The sequence below is a fragment of the Hibiscus syriacus genome, unplaced genomic scaffold (genome assembly GCF_006381635.1).
Source record: "Hibiscus syriacus cultivar Baekdansim isolate YM2019G1 unplaced genomic scaffold, ASM638163v2 tig00010263_pilon, whole genome shotgun sequence".
Lineage (NCBI taxonomy): Eukaryota > Viridiplantae > Streptophyta > Magnoliopsida > Malvales > Malvaceae > Hibiscus > Hibiscus syriacus.
This window is the reverse complement of record NW_024062210.1, coordinates 1,121,427-1,136,740: the sequence shown is the minus strand read 5'-3', so window position 1 is coordinate 1,136,740 and position 15,314 is coordinate 1,121,427. Positions and strand designations below refer to the sequence as shown.

The 15,314-nt window shown below is 35.3% G+C and overlaps 2 protein-coding genes and 1 pseudogene across 2 annotated transcripts; 2 read left to right on the top strand and 1 right to left on the bottom strand.

Moving 5' to 3' along the window:
• The first annotated feature begins 574 nt into the window (after positions 1–574).
• On the top strand, positions 575–3,020 carry LOC120203829 (annotated as a pseudogene).
• Positions 3,021–3,397: 377 nt separating this feature from the next.
• LOC120203760 (ninja-family protein AFP3-like) lies at positions 3,398–5,524 on the bottom strand. The gene is made up of 2 exons (XM_039203942.1): positions 4,801–5,524; positions 3,398–3,818 (listed from the first exon to the last, which is right to left on the bottom strand). Exons 1-2 carry the CDS (start codon positions 5,444–5,446, stop codon positions 3,433–3,435), a joined length of 1,032 nt encoding a protein of 343 aa, XP_039059873.1. The 5' UTR covers positions 5,447–5,524; the 3' UTR covers positions 3,398–3,432.
• A 4,349-nt stretch (positions 5,525–9,873) lies between these two features.
• Positions 9,874–15,090, top strand: LOC120203759 (pre-mRNA-splicing factor ATP-dependent RNA helicase DEAH10-like). Its single transcript, XM_039203940.1, is given in 13 exon segments — positions 9,874–9,971; positions 10,061–10,107; positions 10,196–10,276; positions 10,358–10,574; positions 10,771–11,188; positions 11,516–11,719; positions 13,000–13,160; positions 13,434–13,619; positions 13,846–14,077; positions 14,202–14,401; positions 14,595–14,729; positions 14,900–14,965; positions 14,967–15,090. Coding segments are annotated over 13 exon segments (2,145 nt in total). The 5' UTR covers positions 9,874–9,882; the 3' UTR covers positions 15,076–15,090.
• The last annotated feature ends 224 nt before the right edge of the window (positions 15,091–15,314 follow it).

Below are 15,314 nucleotides of genomic sequence, written 5' to 3'. Positions count from 1 at the left end.
TCAATTGTAATTATGATTTTATTTATATATTTTATTGTTTGATTATTATTCCCATTACAGACACGTATATGATATTAATGACTACATATGAATACTGTTCAACTATGTATTTATGTATTTATTTATACATGCATTGCATTTTATCTATATTTTTAATTTTCTGACTGCTGGAGGTCTTCCACGGAAGCTACTCTCAGCCTGGCGTTGGGGACAGTCTACTACTCTACCTCCTTCTTACCCCTTTGCATATGATAATTGGGTTTTGTTGTTGTATTGTTTGATTATTATTGTAATCATATATTTTCGTAATTAGTTTAGTCTAGTTATAGCTATTTAGAAAAGACTGAAAATATATTATGATATAAGTTATATAGGATAGAAAATAATAATAAAAAATGTGTGAATTTATAATATAACATAAATTATCGCATCATTTCCTTAAAAAAGTAAATTTTAAAAAATATCCACACAGATTTACGTCAGGTTAAAGGAATCGATCCATTTTCTGCCGTTATGAAACAGAGAGAGTAGTAGACTAGTAGTAGTAATCTTTTGGTTCTCGTAGGAAGATTCTTTCAAACAACACAGATTATAAACCTCCTTTGTTTTTTTGGTTTTTTTGGTTCTATCTAACAAAACAAGCAAACATGGAATGCTCTCTGTTCTTAAAGATTTGATCTTGTTTTTGTTTCAGCTGTTCTTTCTCTTCTACTCGGTTTCAGGGAAGTTAGCTTCTGAGGAAGCAATCCTGTTGGAGTTCAAAAGCTCTGTTTTTTATCCTTCTGGCGTTCTCTCTAGCTGGAACTCCTCAGAGAACCCGAATCACTGCTCCTGGTTCGGGGTTTCATGCAACTTCAGGTCTCGAGTCATCTCCATCAACATTCCTGGTGGTTGTGGAGATTACTGCAGATTCTTCTTGTTCTTCAAAGCAGTCTAGGTTTCCATTTTATGGTTTTGGGTTGAGGAGAAGAGCATGTTCAAAGGGGAAATTAGTGGGGAACTTGTCACCTTTGGTTGGGAAACTTACTGAGCTTAAAGTTCTGTCTCTTGCTTTTAATGATATTGGTGGTGAATTTCCTTTAGAAGTTTGGGGTTTAGAGAAGTTAGACAACTTGATTCTGAAGGAAATTCGTTTACCGGGAGGTTGCCTGGTGAAATTGTGGGGTTGAGAAATTTGAGCGTTTTGAATTTCGGGTTTAATGAACTAGAAGGGGTGATTCTTGAGGGGAAATTAGCAAGGAATTGGTCCGGCAGTGAGAACTTGGAAATTATGGACTTAGCTCAGAAATAACTTAAGTGGAAAAAATTTGGAGTGTTTAGTGGATGCAATCTAGATTTGAGCTCGAACAGGCTAACCAGGGAACTTGATGCTAAACTTCCAGTTCCTTGTATGACACTTTGATATCAGTGGAAACCTAATGTCTGAATCAATCCCTGGATTTAATCAGAGTGTATGCCCTGCTTTTCATCCATGAGTTCTGAACTTCTCCAAACCCGAGATCTGGCATCGTCATTCCTTACGTATAAAACACAACTTGCAATGCTTTTGCCATTTTCTGGCGTGTTAGTTCACAATTTTGGCAGAAATAACTTCTCCGGTTCACTCCCAAGACTGCCAATTGCACCAACAAGATTGGAGGACCAGATTGATTATGCATTTCTTGCTGCTGGAAACATGCTCGCTAGATCATTTTGAAGTTTATTTGGGAACTGGCAATACGACAACCAACACTGAAGGTTCAGAAATCGCTACAGCTGCTCCTCCTCCTGGAAACACAATTGGCAATGAAAGTCTAGATTCCATTGAGGTCGCGTCCATAGCATTTGCGTCAGTCATTTTTTCATTTCTTGTGGTTCTAGTTGCCCTTTTTTTACACCAGGAAATGCGTTCCACCTTCCATGTAACAAGTTTCCGTATCACAGGAAATAACGACTTTAGTTGACATTGGGGTTCCATTGACATGTGAAACAATTGTTCAGGCAATGGAGAACTTTAGTGCCGGTAAATGCATTAGGAACGGAGGTTTTGGTGCCACTTACAAGGCTGAAATAGCTCCGGAAAACCTAGTTGCGGTGAAGAGGCTTGCTGTTGGAAGGTTCCAAGGTGTTCAGCAATTGCATACTGAGGTAAAGACCCTCGAAACGATGGGGCACCCTAATCTCGTGACTCCAATAGGGTATCATGCAAGTGAGACAAAGATGATTCTCATATACAATTACTAGTCAAGCGGTAACTTAGAAAATTTTATTAAGGAAAAGTCCGAAAGAGCTGTAGATTGGAAGATTATTCACAAGATCACTCTGGATATAGCCCATGCACTCGCATACCTGCATGACCAGTGCACTCCGAAGGTTCTGCACCAGGATGTCGAGCCAAGTAACATATTGCTAGACAAAGATTGTAACAATAATCTGTCTGATTTCGGATTATCGAGGCTTTTGGGCACCTCCGAAGCCGTTGCAACGACCGGTGTAGCTGGGACATTTGGATATGTTGCACTAGAGTATGCTATGACCTGTCGTGTATCTGAGAAGGCCGATGTCTACAGCTATGGAATTGTGCTGCTTGAGTTGATATCAGACGAGAAAGCTTTGGATCCTTCTTTCTCCGCTCATGCAAATGGTTTCAATATCGTCTATCGTGTATATGAGAAGGCCGATGTCTACAGTTATGGAGTTGTGCTGCTTGAGTTGATATCAGACAAGAAAGCTTTGGATCCTTCTTTCTCCGCTCATGCAAACGGTTTCAATATCGTCTTTTGGACCTGCATGCTGCTGCGACAGGGTCAAGCAAAGGATGTGTTCACTACAAGGCTATGGGAAGGCGGTCCACACAAGCATCTCGATAACTGCTGCACTTGGCCATTACATGCATAGTTGACAGCCTCTCAACTAGGCCAACCATGAGGCAAGTTGTCCATCACCTGAAATGAATTCAACCTTCTTCGGAAAGATATGTTTTATACAAGCATGCTATGATCCCGATGGAACTTAAGTTCAGAATCATAACAAACTTGTAAGTTGTCAATTCGAACCAAATAGTCCATCTAACCTAGAACAGACCTAAGTGATCTGCAGGAAAATAGCAGACATGAATTTTGGGAGAAAAATTGTCTGACCAAATACAGGTTTTGTTGCAACTTATTATGTCCCTTATTTGCAATGCTTAGCTCTCTATGAACAAATGCTTGACACATTATGAAATAATGGAACTTTCATGTTTACTCTCATGGATCCTATCATTTATTTCATTTTTATATGGTATCAAGATCTTTTACTTTCTCTGCAAAGATTAATCGACGGTTTTAAACATGAATATTTCAAGAAAAATGAAAATGCAATTGAACTTTAAAATGAGAATAAAAACAAAAATATTTTCAAAAATAAACTTTCCATTGGCAATTTGTCAAGGGATTTCATCAAACTCGAGCATTAAAAAGGTGAAGCTGGGGAAGGATTTACAACTATATGTTTAAGAGGATAATCAACATCACCGCCACCTGCATGCTTCACAAACTCTGCTGGAGATAGAAAATCTCCATGGCAGACACACATTATCCTCACTTCTTCTCCCTTACCATACTTGTACAGAATGCCATCTATTCGTTTCCCGTTAGGACCGACTCCCTTCGTGAAAACACAAGGCATGTCTTCCATCACGCTCCCTCGTTCTCTCCTTTCATTTTCTACCTCGAGTCCCAGAGTTTTGAAGGATCCACTTATTTTAGACCTTGATGAGCATGTAACCTCTTGATTGCCTTGATCTTGCAAGGATTGGGTGCTACCGGAGGTTCCTGCTTCACCACAACTACTTGCTCCTGCAATGCATGAGATCATAAGAACAGTAGAACCAGCTGCAATCAATAGCTTAGTCATAAATCCTCACCGATGACCGACATAACAGGCGTTAGGCTTCTAGCTACTATTAACACAGGAGCTCTGGAAACAAATTTGTCATCCACGGGTTAATTTTAAGTTCTACATGTCGCCGACATGATAGACAAACTACAAGGACAACGAAGGAGAAACCGATATATTTTTCATCCAAGTAAGATGCCAAATATCTGCTGATTACTTGAGTGCTCATTCAGGGTATGCAAAACAATGCAATGACTCAAAGAATTTACCCAACAAGTCCAAGTTAATTTTGAATAAATGTTGCCACGAGAAACCAGCCATGATTATGAAGTTTAAAACTACTCATAAGCATATGTTTATAACGAACGAGGAATGTACTGCATCTAAACCTGAAAACATACAGCAGGATTCACATATGAAATAAAAAGCAAATTTGACGTCGACCGAGATACTAAAGAGCAAAACTAATATCAAAATTTTCCATAACATTTTTTAATAAAGCCTTAGCTCAATCTAGTGCACCAAGCTCTCTTCTAATGATGATCCACATAGTGCTAATTAATAATCACTAAATTTTGCTGAGATTCTAGTAAATGAAAATAATTTTGCTGAGCATAGATCAAAACAAAGTTCGAACAACGATTTCCGGTTATCTCAATGTCCACTAAATTTGGTAAATGAGATGACAACACATGTAAAGGAAGGCGTTACAAAGAAATCGAATAATGAATTTTCCTCATAAGGGTTCCAAGCTATAAAACTGATGCAACCTGGTAGATGAAAGGAATCACCATACCAACAAAGCTATACATCACATTTAATGTCATCATCTCTCAACTTATCGACCCCAGAATTCCCATCAAACAAACTGCAAAACTTATCTAAGATTTGAAACCAAATACACATACAATCTCCTATAGATATAATGTTGCAGAAAGTTACCTTGAGGAGCTTTATTTTCAGGTTCTGACATACTAGAGGAGCTTCTTCCTCGTGATTCTATAGACCCTTGATGACAAGGCCGTACCCATCTCTGCAATCCAAAAGCCGGTCCAACCCCAGTATTTTTCTTCTCTTCCTCTAAAAAATTGACCTCCATTTTCACTCTTGAATTCCTTTGCTTTTCACTACTTCTCCTCTTGGCTTCCATTCTTCTTAGGCTCTGCAATTTTTTCCTCTTCCTCCACTCTTCTTCGGTCTCGGTTGGCAAAGATGAAGTCCTTATAAGTGTTGGGTAAGGAACCGTTGGTGGAGTGTTATTGTTTGGACCATCGTCTCTAAATTTTGTTGGCATTGGAACGGCAATGGACGATGCCCTTATCAACTTCTTTGGATTCTTGTCGACCCCAAACCTTCCTCCCAATGATAACCCGAGACTCAGCTCCACGTCTTCTTCTTCTTCATCATCACCGCCATCATCTTCTTCTCTTGCACTCCTTCTCAAAGCTTGGGATTCACTTGATATGACGAATCTTTGTAAAAGATCTCTTGGGTACTTCTCTATCTGAAAAGAAAGACTGCTCATTTCTTTGCTGCTATTGATTCTTCTCATCTTCTCATTTGCTTCTCCCATTGTTGATGTAAACATAAAACAGAAAAAAGAACTCTTAAAGTTATTGTCTTTGTCTATGTAACATAACGAAAACCAGATTTATATGCATTAAACTTTGATTATTTACACCAAAAAGAAAATATAAATAAAGAGTTAAGATTGAATGATCAAACTTGAAACCAATACTAACTCAAACAAAAACGTTTCTTGTTCTTATTATTTCACAAAAATAATGAAAAGAACAAAGAAAAATTAGTGATTTAAAAATAATTAGGGTTTGAAAGAAACATTTGATCTGGTAATGGTTAAGGGAGAAAATGGTTGAAGAGATGTAGAAGTAGAAGAAGATAACTTGAAAAAACATGAAAATGGGAATGGATCAGAACGGAAATAGTTTTTGAAGGACTAAAATGCCCTTGATAAATGGGACAGGGACAAGTGGCGATCATGAGAAGCGCCGAATCGACACGTGGGATGCGACTGACATCGTAATATTTCTGAAAGATTGCCCTTTTAACGTGTTTTAAAAATAAAGTTCGGGACGGATGTAATTACACGTGTTAATAATGCACTGAGCATTTGCCACGCTCTGTCCCGATTTTAGATGCCTAGGAGCTTGCCACGTGGTTTCCTTTTTTGAGGAAAAAATCTCTCACCAATAATGCAACCCCTCCTCTATATTATTTTATTCAATTTACTTTCTCATTCATTTGGGAAATTCTATCGTACGGCAAAATCTTGTTAAGAAAATACGGTATTGATTTTATTATTATTTTTTAATATATTTAATAAAAATTATTTAAAATACTATTATTTTTACGAGAAAGGTTATTATTAGACGTTTTATCGAGTTTGATAATATATCCGATAAAGTATTATCTAAAATATTATTTCTATCAATTATATTACTAAATCCGGCAAAAAGTCTAATAATATTTTCTGTAGAAATAATAATATTTCCATTCATCTTTTACCAATTTTATTAAAAAATAATAATAAAATATATAACGTCTTTTCTTAATCGTATATTAAACTATCTTACGTGACACTAAAAAAAACTTTATCGAGCAGATCAAGCTTTTGAAAAACTTCTCTCAGATATTATTTGAGTATACTGTAACATATACAATTTTAATTTAATTCAATTCTTTCAACTGATCATTCTAAATATTCATTTGGTAAATATTTATATACATTAATTAAAATATTCATAAATATCTTCTCGTATGAATTAAAATAATACTTATAAACAAATATAATTATTTTATTTTCAAATTTTAAAATATATTAAAATACTGAAATGATATTTATAATTAAATATTAATTATTTTTTATTTAATTAATTTTATTAAAATGACATTTAGTACACTCAGTTTTCAATACAAATAATTAAATTTAAAGTAAAACTTTAAAGTCAGAAATTAGTAATGATGTCTATATATTCCGGCTTCCACTGTAATTGAGTTATCTAAAATGAAACTTATATATACATTTTACTATAATGTACAAATTAAATGGTTTTTGCGGAGAAAGAATTGTTGCCATTCGTTGAAGATTTAGGTTCGAGTATCATAGATGTCAGAAGTATGAGCGTTTAATGTAGAGAGATTAAGAATTATCTTTGAATAAATATTATTTTATATATATCCCAAATTAATAAAAAATACTATAAGAATTTTACATACGAAGAAAATACATGTAATTTTGCTTTCATAAATTAACCTAAGTTTTAGGATATATTGAAGGAGGGCATACAAGAATAATTGTCTTTTTAAAAATAAAATAAATTAAAATATATCTTAGGCATCTTTTATATTTTTAATTAATAATTTATTTTTATTCACTAATATTTTATAAGTTTATTTCTTTATATAAAATTGAACAATGATAACTTGATTTCATTAATAAAAACAATAGAATGAATCAAAATTACAACGCACCTAAATACAGAGATAAAAATTAACATAATATCACCAAAAAACTCATACATAAAATAAAAAATATTAAACTCAAATATACGAAGAAAAACAAAAAAATTTCTTGACAATGACATCTAACATCAAAAGAACTCACCAATCTTCGTAAAATTCATTATCTCTGTCTAACGAGACATTTTACTAAAAGGGTAAATATATCATTAAGAAAAAATCATAGCTAATTTTCTTCTTGTCTAACATGAAGAAAGTAAAAAGGGTGAAGGTTCACCGCTTCTCTCTCATTTCACCATTTCTTTTCCTTCCTTCCTCTTGTTCTTCAAGCTTTAAGACTATAAAGGCTAAAAGAGCTAACTTTATTTAGATTGCGGGTGAATCAAGAGTAACTGAGATAACCTTTACATCTTCCACAGAAGATGATGTATAGCAAGTACAAGTTTTGTGAGGCTATAAGCCTTGGAACTACTTTAGACTTGAGTATATTTTGAAATTAAAATGATGAATATTTATTTAAACATGTATACAAATGTGCTTATATGGCTGTGTGCTACCCCTATAAGCCATAATAATTTATTAAAGTCTTAAATTGAGTGTATAGAAGAGAATTTAGTTTAATTTGACTTTAAAAAGTAGATCTTTAAATTTTTTTAAAAAAAGAGAATGGACTAAAAGAGTAAATATATCATTAAGAAAAAATCATAGCTAATTTTCTTCTTGTCTAACATATGTAACACCCCAAATTAAAAAACCCTAAAATTTGGGGAGAAATCCTTAAATCCCTAGTTTTATTCAGTGACTAATTCATAATTAATGTGAAATTAAATTCAGTTTCAAAAAATATAAATAATTTTGGGACTAATCCTGAAGTTTCCCCATTTTTTTTATCATCACAATCCTAATATTTGTCTTGGAAACCCGTGCGGCCGCTCCATTCTCTATTTTCTTTATTTTTGCTTTCGTCCATCGCGCCGCTCACCATCTTCATTCCTCCTCGTCACTTGCTCAGTCTTGGTAAGGAAATTAAAACCCCGTCGCATGGCCGCCGTGTACAGCTGTCTGTGGCCGTTCATGGGGTCGGGGCTTCACATGGGAAGGCCTAGTCGACCGGTTTTGAGTCTAGGCAGCACCTCGGTTGGTCGTGGGGGTTGCTGCCGCCCCTTTTTCGTCGTTTCCCTCACTGTGTTGGCCGAGTGGTCGCCATTGCTAGCTATGGGTGGCCATGGGTTTCACCGGCAGTCCCTTTATTCGAAACAAAACCCACTGCCGATTCCATATTCGAACCATGAATTATTTTTAAATAACGTTTAGTTGTTACATTAATCAGAAAAATCGTGGAACTGGATAATAAATCAGTCGTTAAATTTTTGCAGGAGATATCGGACCAGAAACTGGATTATCGCCCCCTCGACCGTTACCCGCTAGATTTGAATAATATAGAATTACAAGTATCGATCGAGAGTTTTAGTTGGTAATTTGGTTTAGATTAGTTTGTTGTTAAATTAGGTTAATAAAACATTATTAATTTTTCTGTAGGAGCTAATTCGGTTTGACCCACATGGATTATATGTTGTAAATTCGGAATTATGTAAATATTTTTACGTTCGCATCATATTGAAATTTATGTATGTATCCCATATTACCATGACATATTTGATTTTGATTGATAAGAAATATCAGTATTTTTTTCACCCAATGAGATAAATTTCACTTCAAATTCAGTGGCATCTGTCTTTGTGGTAGACTCCACTTGCATGTCAATTGTGCCATGAAATATTTGATTAGGAACGTGATATTGTTTTGTAATATGAATTTTGAATGCTTGTTTGTACTTTAGAGTCACACTAAATTTTATAGTATATCCCCATAGTTTGTCTTTTAGATTTTTAGACTTAGGCGAATTGGTACTTAGAGGATTACGTCATTTATTTTTCAAAAAAATTATTATTTCGAGTATGACATTTTATTCAGATTTCTTATTTTAGATTTATATTTGTAACTTTATTTTGGGTTAATATTATTATTTATGTAATTTTAGACTTTAAATATTATAACTATTTTTGGACTATTCATGCATAACTTTTCAAATATTTATCATTTATGTCGGATATTCTTGGGATGATTATTTCTAAAATATTGAAGTTTGAAATTGAAAATATTTCTAAGTTTTAGATGGTAATTTTTAAGTTTTAAATTAAACGAAGATTTCGTGAAGGACAAGTTTCAACGTAGACTCTCTAGATTCGACCCACTTCTCTCTCATTTCACCATTTCTTTTCCTTCCTCTTGTTCTTCAAGCTTTAAGGCTATAAAGACTAAAAGAGCTAACTTTATTTAGATTGCAGGTGAATCAAGAGTAAATGAGATAACCTTTACATTCTTCCATGGAAGATGATGTATAGCAAGTTTTGTGAGGCTATAAGCCTTAGAACTATTTTAGACTTGATTTAGGAAATTCTCATGTTTTTAAATTTGTCTTAATCTTTCTCTCAATTTTATGAATGATTAGAATCCCTTTTATGATTTTTTTATTAGCGAAAGATGCCATCAATGGCGGAATCCCAAGTACCCAACAGCAACCTCTCTTTTAATAACAACAGAAATAACAACAAAACCAGTTTCTTTGCCAGGTCCATTCTTCAACTTTATTTTTCTTTATTCACTTTTTTATCCTTCCAAAATTGCATTCTAAATATCATAATCACTTTTAAATTTTCAGGAGACAAAAGATATTGGAGCACCGGAAGTCGCTTCCTATTGCTTCGGGTTTGTTGGATTGCTAAACCTTTCGATAAATTAGTATCATGTTTATGCTTTTTTTTATTTAAACAAATGTTGTTCCTTCTTATTGTAGTTGAGAAAAGACTTGTCGAAGAGGTTCAAAAACATGATGTTTTGATCATTGTTGGTGAAACTGGAAGTGGGAAAACAACCCGTGAGTAATATTATTTTTGGTATTTTTATTTTCAATTGATAATGTTTTGATATTTATATAGGCTGTTATAATTCTATGTAGAGATTCCTCAGTTTTTATTCGATTATGGGTTCTGCCGAGATGGGAAAACTATTGGGGTAACTCAGCCGAGGCGGGTTGCTGCCATTACGGTCGCGAAAAGGGTTGCTGAAGAATGCGGTGTTCAGTTGGGACAGACAGTTGGGTATTCAATTAGGTTTGAGGATGTCACTTCGAGCTCAACAAGGATCAAGTACATGACTGATGGATTACTTCTTAGGTAATCACCGTTATTTCGTTTAAAAGAGATTTAAGTTGTTAATGGCATCTTGGTTTAATATGGTTTTAGAATCAGTTGATGAAATTGTTAATCATATGGTGGATTAATGGTTCTTCAAAGTGTAATTTTGTATTGTTTAGTTATGAGGGAGCTGATGTTTAGTAGTTCTTTTTATTTGTTTTTATGGTCTTTTCAGGGAGGCATTATTGGATCCGTATCTCTCCAGGTATTCTGTGATAGTTGTTGATGAAGCTCATGAGAGAACTGTCCACACTGATGTATTGTTGGGTTTGCTTAAAAAGGTACAAAATGTGAGGTCAAAATATATAAAAGACCACACTAGCGCTGGTCATAAGAGGGCAAGTAATGGTACGATCTTGGAGAAAGAAAATGCCGATCCCAGCATCAGTGTTTTAAAGCATTGCCAGGGGAGAAAATTGTCACCTTTGAAATTAATTATCATGTCTGCCAGCTTGGATGCACATGTTTTCTCTGAATACTTTGGCGGCGCAAAAGCTGTTCGTGTTCTAGGACGACAGTTTCCGGTGGATGTATTCTATACTGTTGATCCCCAGACTGATTATTTGGATTCAGCTATTGTCGCCATATTCCAGGTTTGACGGCATTGCTCTTTAGATATGTCTTCATTGTTATTGAATCTTTGCATTGGTTCTGGGGTTCAACATGAATGATGGTTGGTTTTTGTTTTTCTTTTATGGTTTTCGATTTTAATCAGCTATCAATGTTTATGAACTTATCCAGTTCTTGGTCTGTCGATTGTGTTTTTGAATTGATATACTATTATTTTGTTTGTCAGGTTCTTTTAATAATTTGTGGGGAATCTATATCCTCACCTTTAACTGAAAAATGCACTTCCTGAAGCATTGAATTATTTTTATAAAATACAGATCGTATGGATCCTGATATGGTCATATGATTAGATTCATTCAGAGGAGGCTCCTGGTGACATTCTTGTATTTTTGACCGGGCAAGAAGAGATTGAGTTTGTTGAAAAACAAATCCATGAGAATTTACAACGATTACCTGAAGATAAGCAGAATATGAAAACGGTCACTATATTCTCATCTCTTCCTTCAGAACAGCAAATGCGAGTTTTTGCACCTGCTCCCGCAGGGTTCCGTAAGGTAGCTTCATGGATTTATTTAATAATGTGTGTATAAACTGGTGATCTTCGTGTATAATAATTACTGTTGGAAATACAGTGTTTAATATTGTCAGAGTGAGAATCTCTGCAATTTAATGTGCTTACCAGGGAATCAAAAAGCGGAGCGCAATGGCAATAGAGGCCGCTATTTCGCGGTAGTGCCGCCGTCCGAAACCGATAATCGGAAAAATTATGGTGGGTGGCGGAATCACAACAATAACAGTCTTTCGCGGTCGCAATTTAGCGTCTAACGACAAATAACGTCGATAACGAGACGCTATTCCCGTTATCCACAAGTTTTCGCGTAAAAGAAACCCACTGCCATAGTTTGCTCTCATCATCAAAATAGAGCAAGTATTAAAGAGAGAAAAGCAAGCAACGCCAGAGGAAGTGAGTAAGCCTCTTACTAATGGCTGAGAGCTGGTCGATAAGCAAATGGGTCTTCGTTTTTATGCTCATTCATCTTCTTCTTCACTTGATGAAGATGGTATGTACTGTCACTTTCCACCATTTTTTGAAGCTCTAATTTGCATTGTTTATGGATTATGCTTTCTGGGTTTCTTGCTTTTGTTTGAGAATTACATGCTGCTTTTGGGACTTTCTAATTTTTCTTTTGTTTTGGTGCTCTTTGCATGTGTTTGCTGATGAGGATTGTTGGAGTGTTGTCGTGGAGAAGAAGACAAAGGCTTAGTCTAGGTCAAGGAAAGGATTTGGGGTTCAATTTGGGTGAATATTTGGGTATTTAAAACCATTTATGTTTATAATTTGGATTTGATGCTGTTTTTTGGTGTATGGATCTTGGATTTTAAATTAGATTAAGAATCCAATTAAAAAATGTGGTAAACTTGTTACCATTTATAAGTTAGAAGCATATGTTGTTACCTTAAAATGTATGATGGAAAAATGGGTCATCAAGTATAATTATTATATTTTAGGATAAATTGTGCGAATTTTAAAAAAATTCACGACCGCAACACCCGCAGTGACCGCGATTGCATCCGTTATGTCCGCAACCGCGATAAACGCGACGCGACCGAAAACGTGACCGCGAACGCTATTTAAATCCCTGGTGCTTACATCACTAAATTCATTATTATCAGATTATTCTTATTACTGAAATGGGAATAGGGTAGCAAGTGCATCAATTTATCCAAATGCAATCTATGTTGAATATACATATAGATTTTACTGCTTTTATGTTGACAACATACAATATGATGTAATTTTACCTTAATTGTGTCGATGCATTATTCTGTTTAGGTCATACTAGCAACTAATATTGCTGAGACATCGGTGACAATACCTGGAATTAAGTATGTCATAGATCCTGGAGTTGTAAAAGCACGTTCCTATGATCCTGTCAAAGGGATGGAATCGTTGATTATTGTTCCAACCTCAAAAGCACAAGCAATCCAGAGAAGGTAGGGGTGAAGGATAAACAATTTTTTTTATATTTACATTGATCTCATATTGAGTGGTTTTCAAGAAGGGTTGAGGGAGTGCTTGTTGTGCTAATACTGTCTTCAACTGTGTTATTCTAATTTATTCTTCATTTTGTGTCCTTATTACAATTTTTTTTCACGTTTCACTTATTTTGTATGTCCCTTTTCTCTTATGATTATAAGTGAAGGTACTTGGCAGATGAGGCGGTTAACATGATGTTTTTTAAAAACAATGACAAATTCTTTCTGTAGTGGACGTGCAGGGCGTGAAGGTCCTGGGAAGTGTTTCCGTCTCTACCCAGAGAGTGAGTATGAAAAGCTTGAGGATTCAACCAAGCCTGAAATTAAGCGGTGCAACCTATCAAATGTCATTTTGCAGCTCAAGGCCCTGGGTGTTGATGATATATTTGGGTTTGATTTCCTGGAGAAACCCTCAAGGTGAATCACTTTAGAAGTTAATTTCAGCTAATGTGTAAATCACTTTTTCTCTTTATTATCATCTTTAACTGATCATAGAACATTACATCTAACCAATTTTAATCACTGCTAAACATTCTACAAATTTGGATAAGGTGGACCTCTCTCTCTCTCTCTCTCGCTTCTCAATTTTCCCTTTTATTATATGGTGTATGATGGTGAATGTCTCTTTTTCACATTTGAACAGGGCTGCTATTAAAAAATCATTGGAGGAGCTGATCTTGCTAGGTGCTTTAACTGATGAACTCAAATTGTCAGATCCTGTTGGTCGTCAAATGGCTCGGCTACCATTAGATCCTGTTTATTCTAAAGCTCTCATTCTAGCTAGCCAGTTCAAGTGCCTAGACGAAATGTTAATTGCTGTTGCAATGCTTTCTGTAGAATCTATCTTTTACGAGCCACGTGAAAAGATGGATGAGGTATGATAATGTACTACAAACTTCCATCATTGTCATGCATGTAGGCTTAGATGTTTTGCTTTAGTTCTCTGTTCTTTTCTTCCAATTAATGATGAAAATATGAAATGCTTTTTTCATTGGACAAGCAAGATCGGCGAAGAAATGCTTTGCAAGTTCCGAGGGAGACCATCTTACTTTGATTAATGTCCATCGAACATCTATTGAGTTACTGGAGAAGAGAAAGTCCGAGGCTGGAAAGGAAAAGCCTGAAAAAATTCTTAGAAAGTGGTGCAAGGAAAACTTCATCAATAGCCGCTCTTTGCGACATGCCCGTGACATCCACAGGTTGGATGCACACACCCCTATTTAATTGTTGAACTTTCTCTTTTTTCACACACAGTAAAACTCTTCTGTTATGCAACGGTCCGTAGTAATGAATTGATAATTAGAAATTAGTTATTATGCTGTTTTTCTTGGCAATATGTCTCTGAAATCGTGTAAGTATGCATCACTAAGTATGTTAGGTGCTTCATTGCAGTCAAATCCGCCGACATGTTGAACAAATGGGCCTTTGCATTTCGTCTTGTGGAGATGACACACTTCAGTTTCGCAGATGCCTTGCTGCTGCTTTTTTCCTCAATGCGGCTTTGAAGCAGCCTGATGGAACATACAGGTAAAAGTACACTAATATAATTTTTTAGAGCATTCATAGTTGTTTCTTCTACTTGTTCTCTCCTTGCTTTAATTCTCTTTCAATCGTATTAGATCATCGTTTATTGTTTTGTCTGGTTATTCAACAGGTCTGTATGATAATTCCCTCACATTTACGTAACCAAATGGCAGGGCTTTGGCTAGTGGTGAGGTGGTGCAGATCCACCCGACTTCTGTGTTATTCCGAACAAAAGCTGACTATTATTTTCAACGAGTTTATCAAAACTACCAACAAGTACATTCGCAATATAACAATAATTGATGGATTTTGGTTGACGGAGTTAGCTCCCCACTATTATGCCAAGTAGGAGTAGTAGTTCTCATACGAGTACTACGTAATTTACTTCATTGCTTCATTGTTTAATCATTGTTGAAGCTCTAAATCAATTTCACGACACTTTTGCATTGGAACCGGTAAACTTGTGCTGAATATTTTTCCAGATGAGGAGCAGAGAAAAAACAAGGAACGTGTTTACCAATGTCTAACAGAATGGTTTAATCCTATTTGTACCGTCTTAATATCATGCCTAGGTTGTGCAAATTCTTC

What these genes read in the sequence shown, in the direction of transcription:
- LOC120203760 (XM_039203942.1), bottom strand. Translation starts at nt 5,446, where the DNA reads ATGTTTACATCAACAATGGGAGAAGCAAATGAGAAGATGAGAAGAATC. An exon ending in TGAAAATAAAGCTCCTCAAG is followed by an intron (nt 3,819 to 4,800) that starts GTAACTTTCTGC and finishes CATGCATTGCAG; the next exon opens with GAGCAAGTAGTTGTGGTGAA.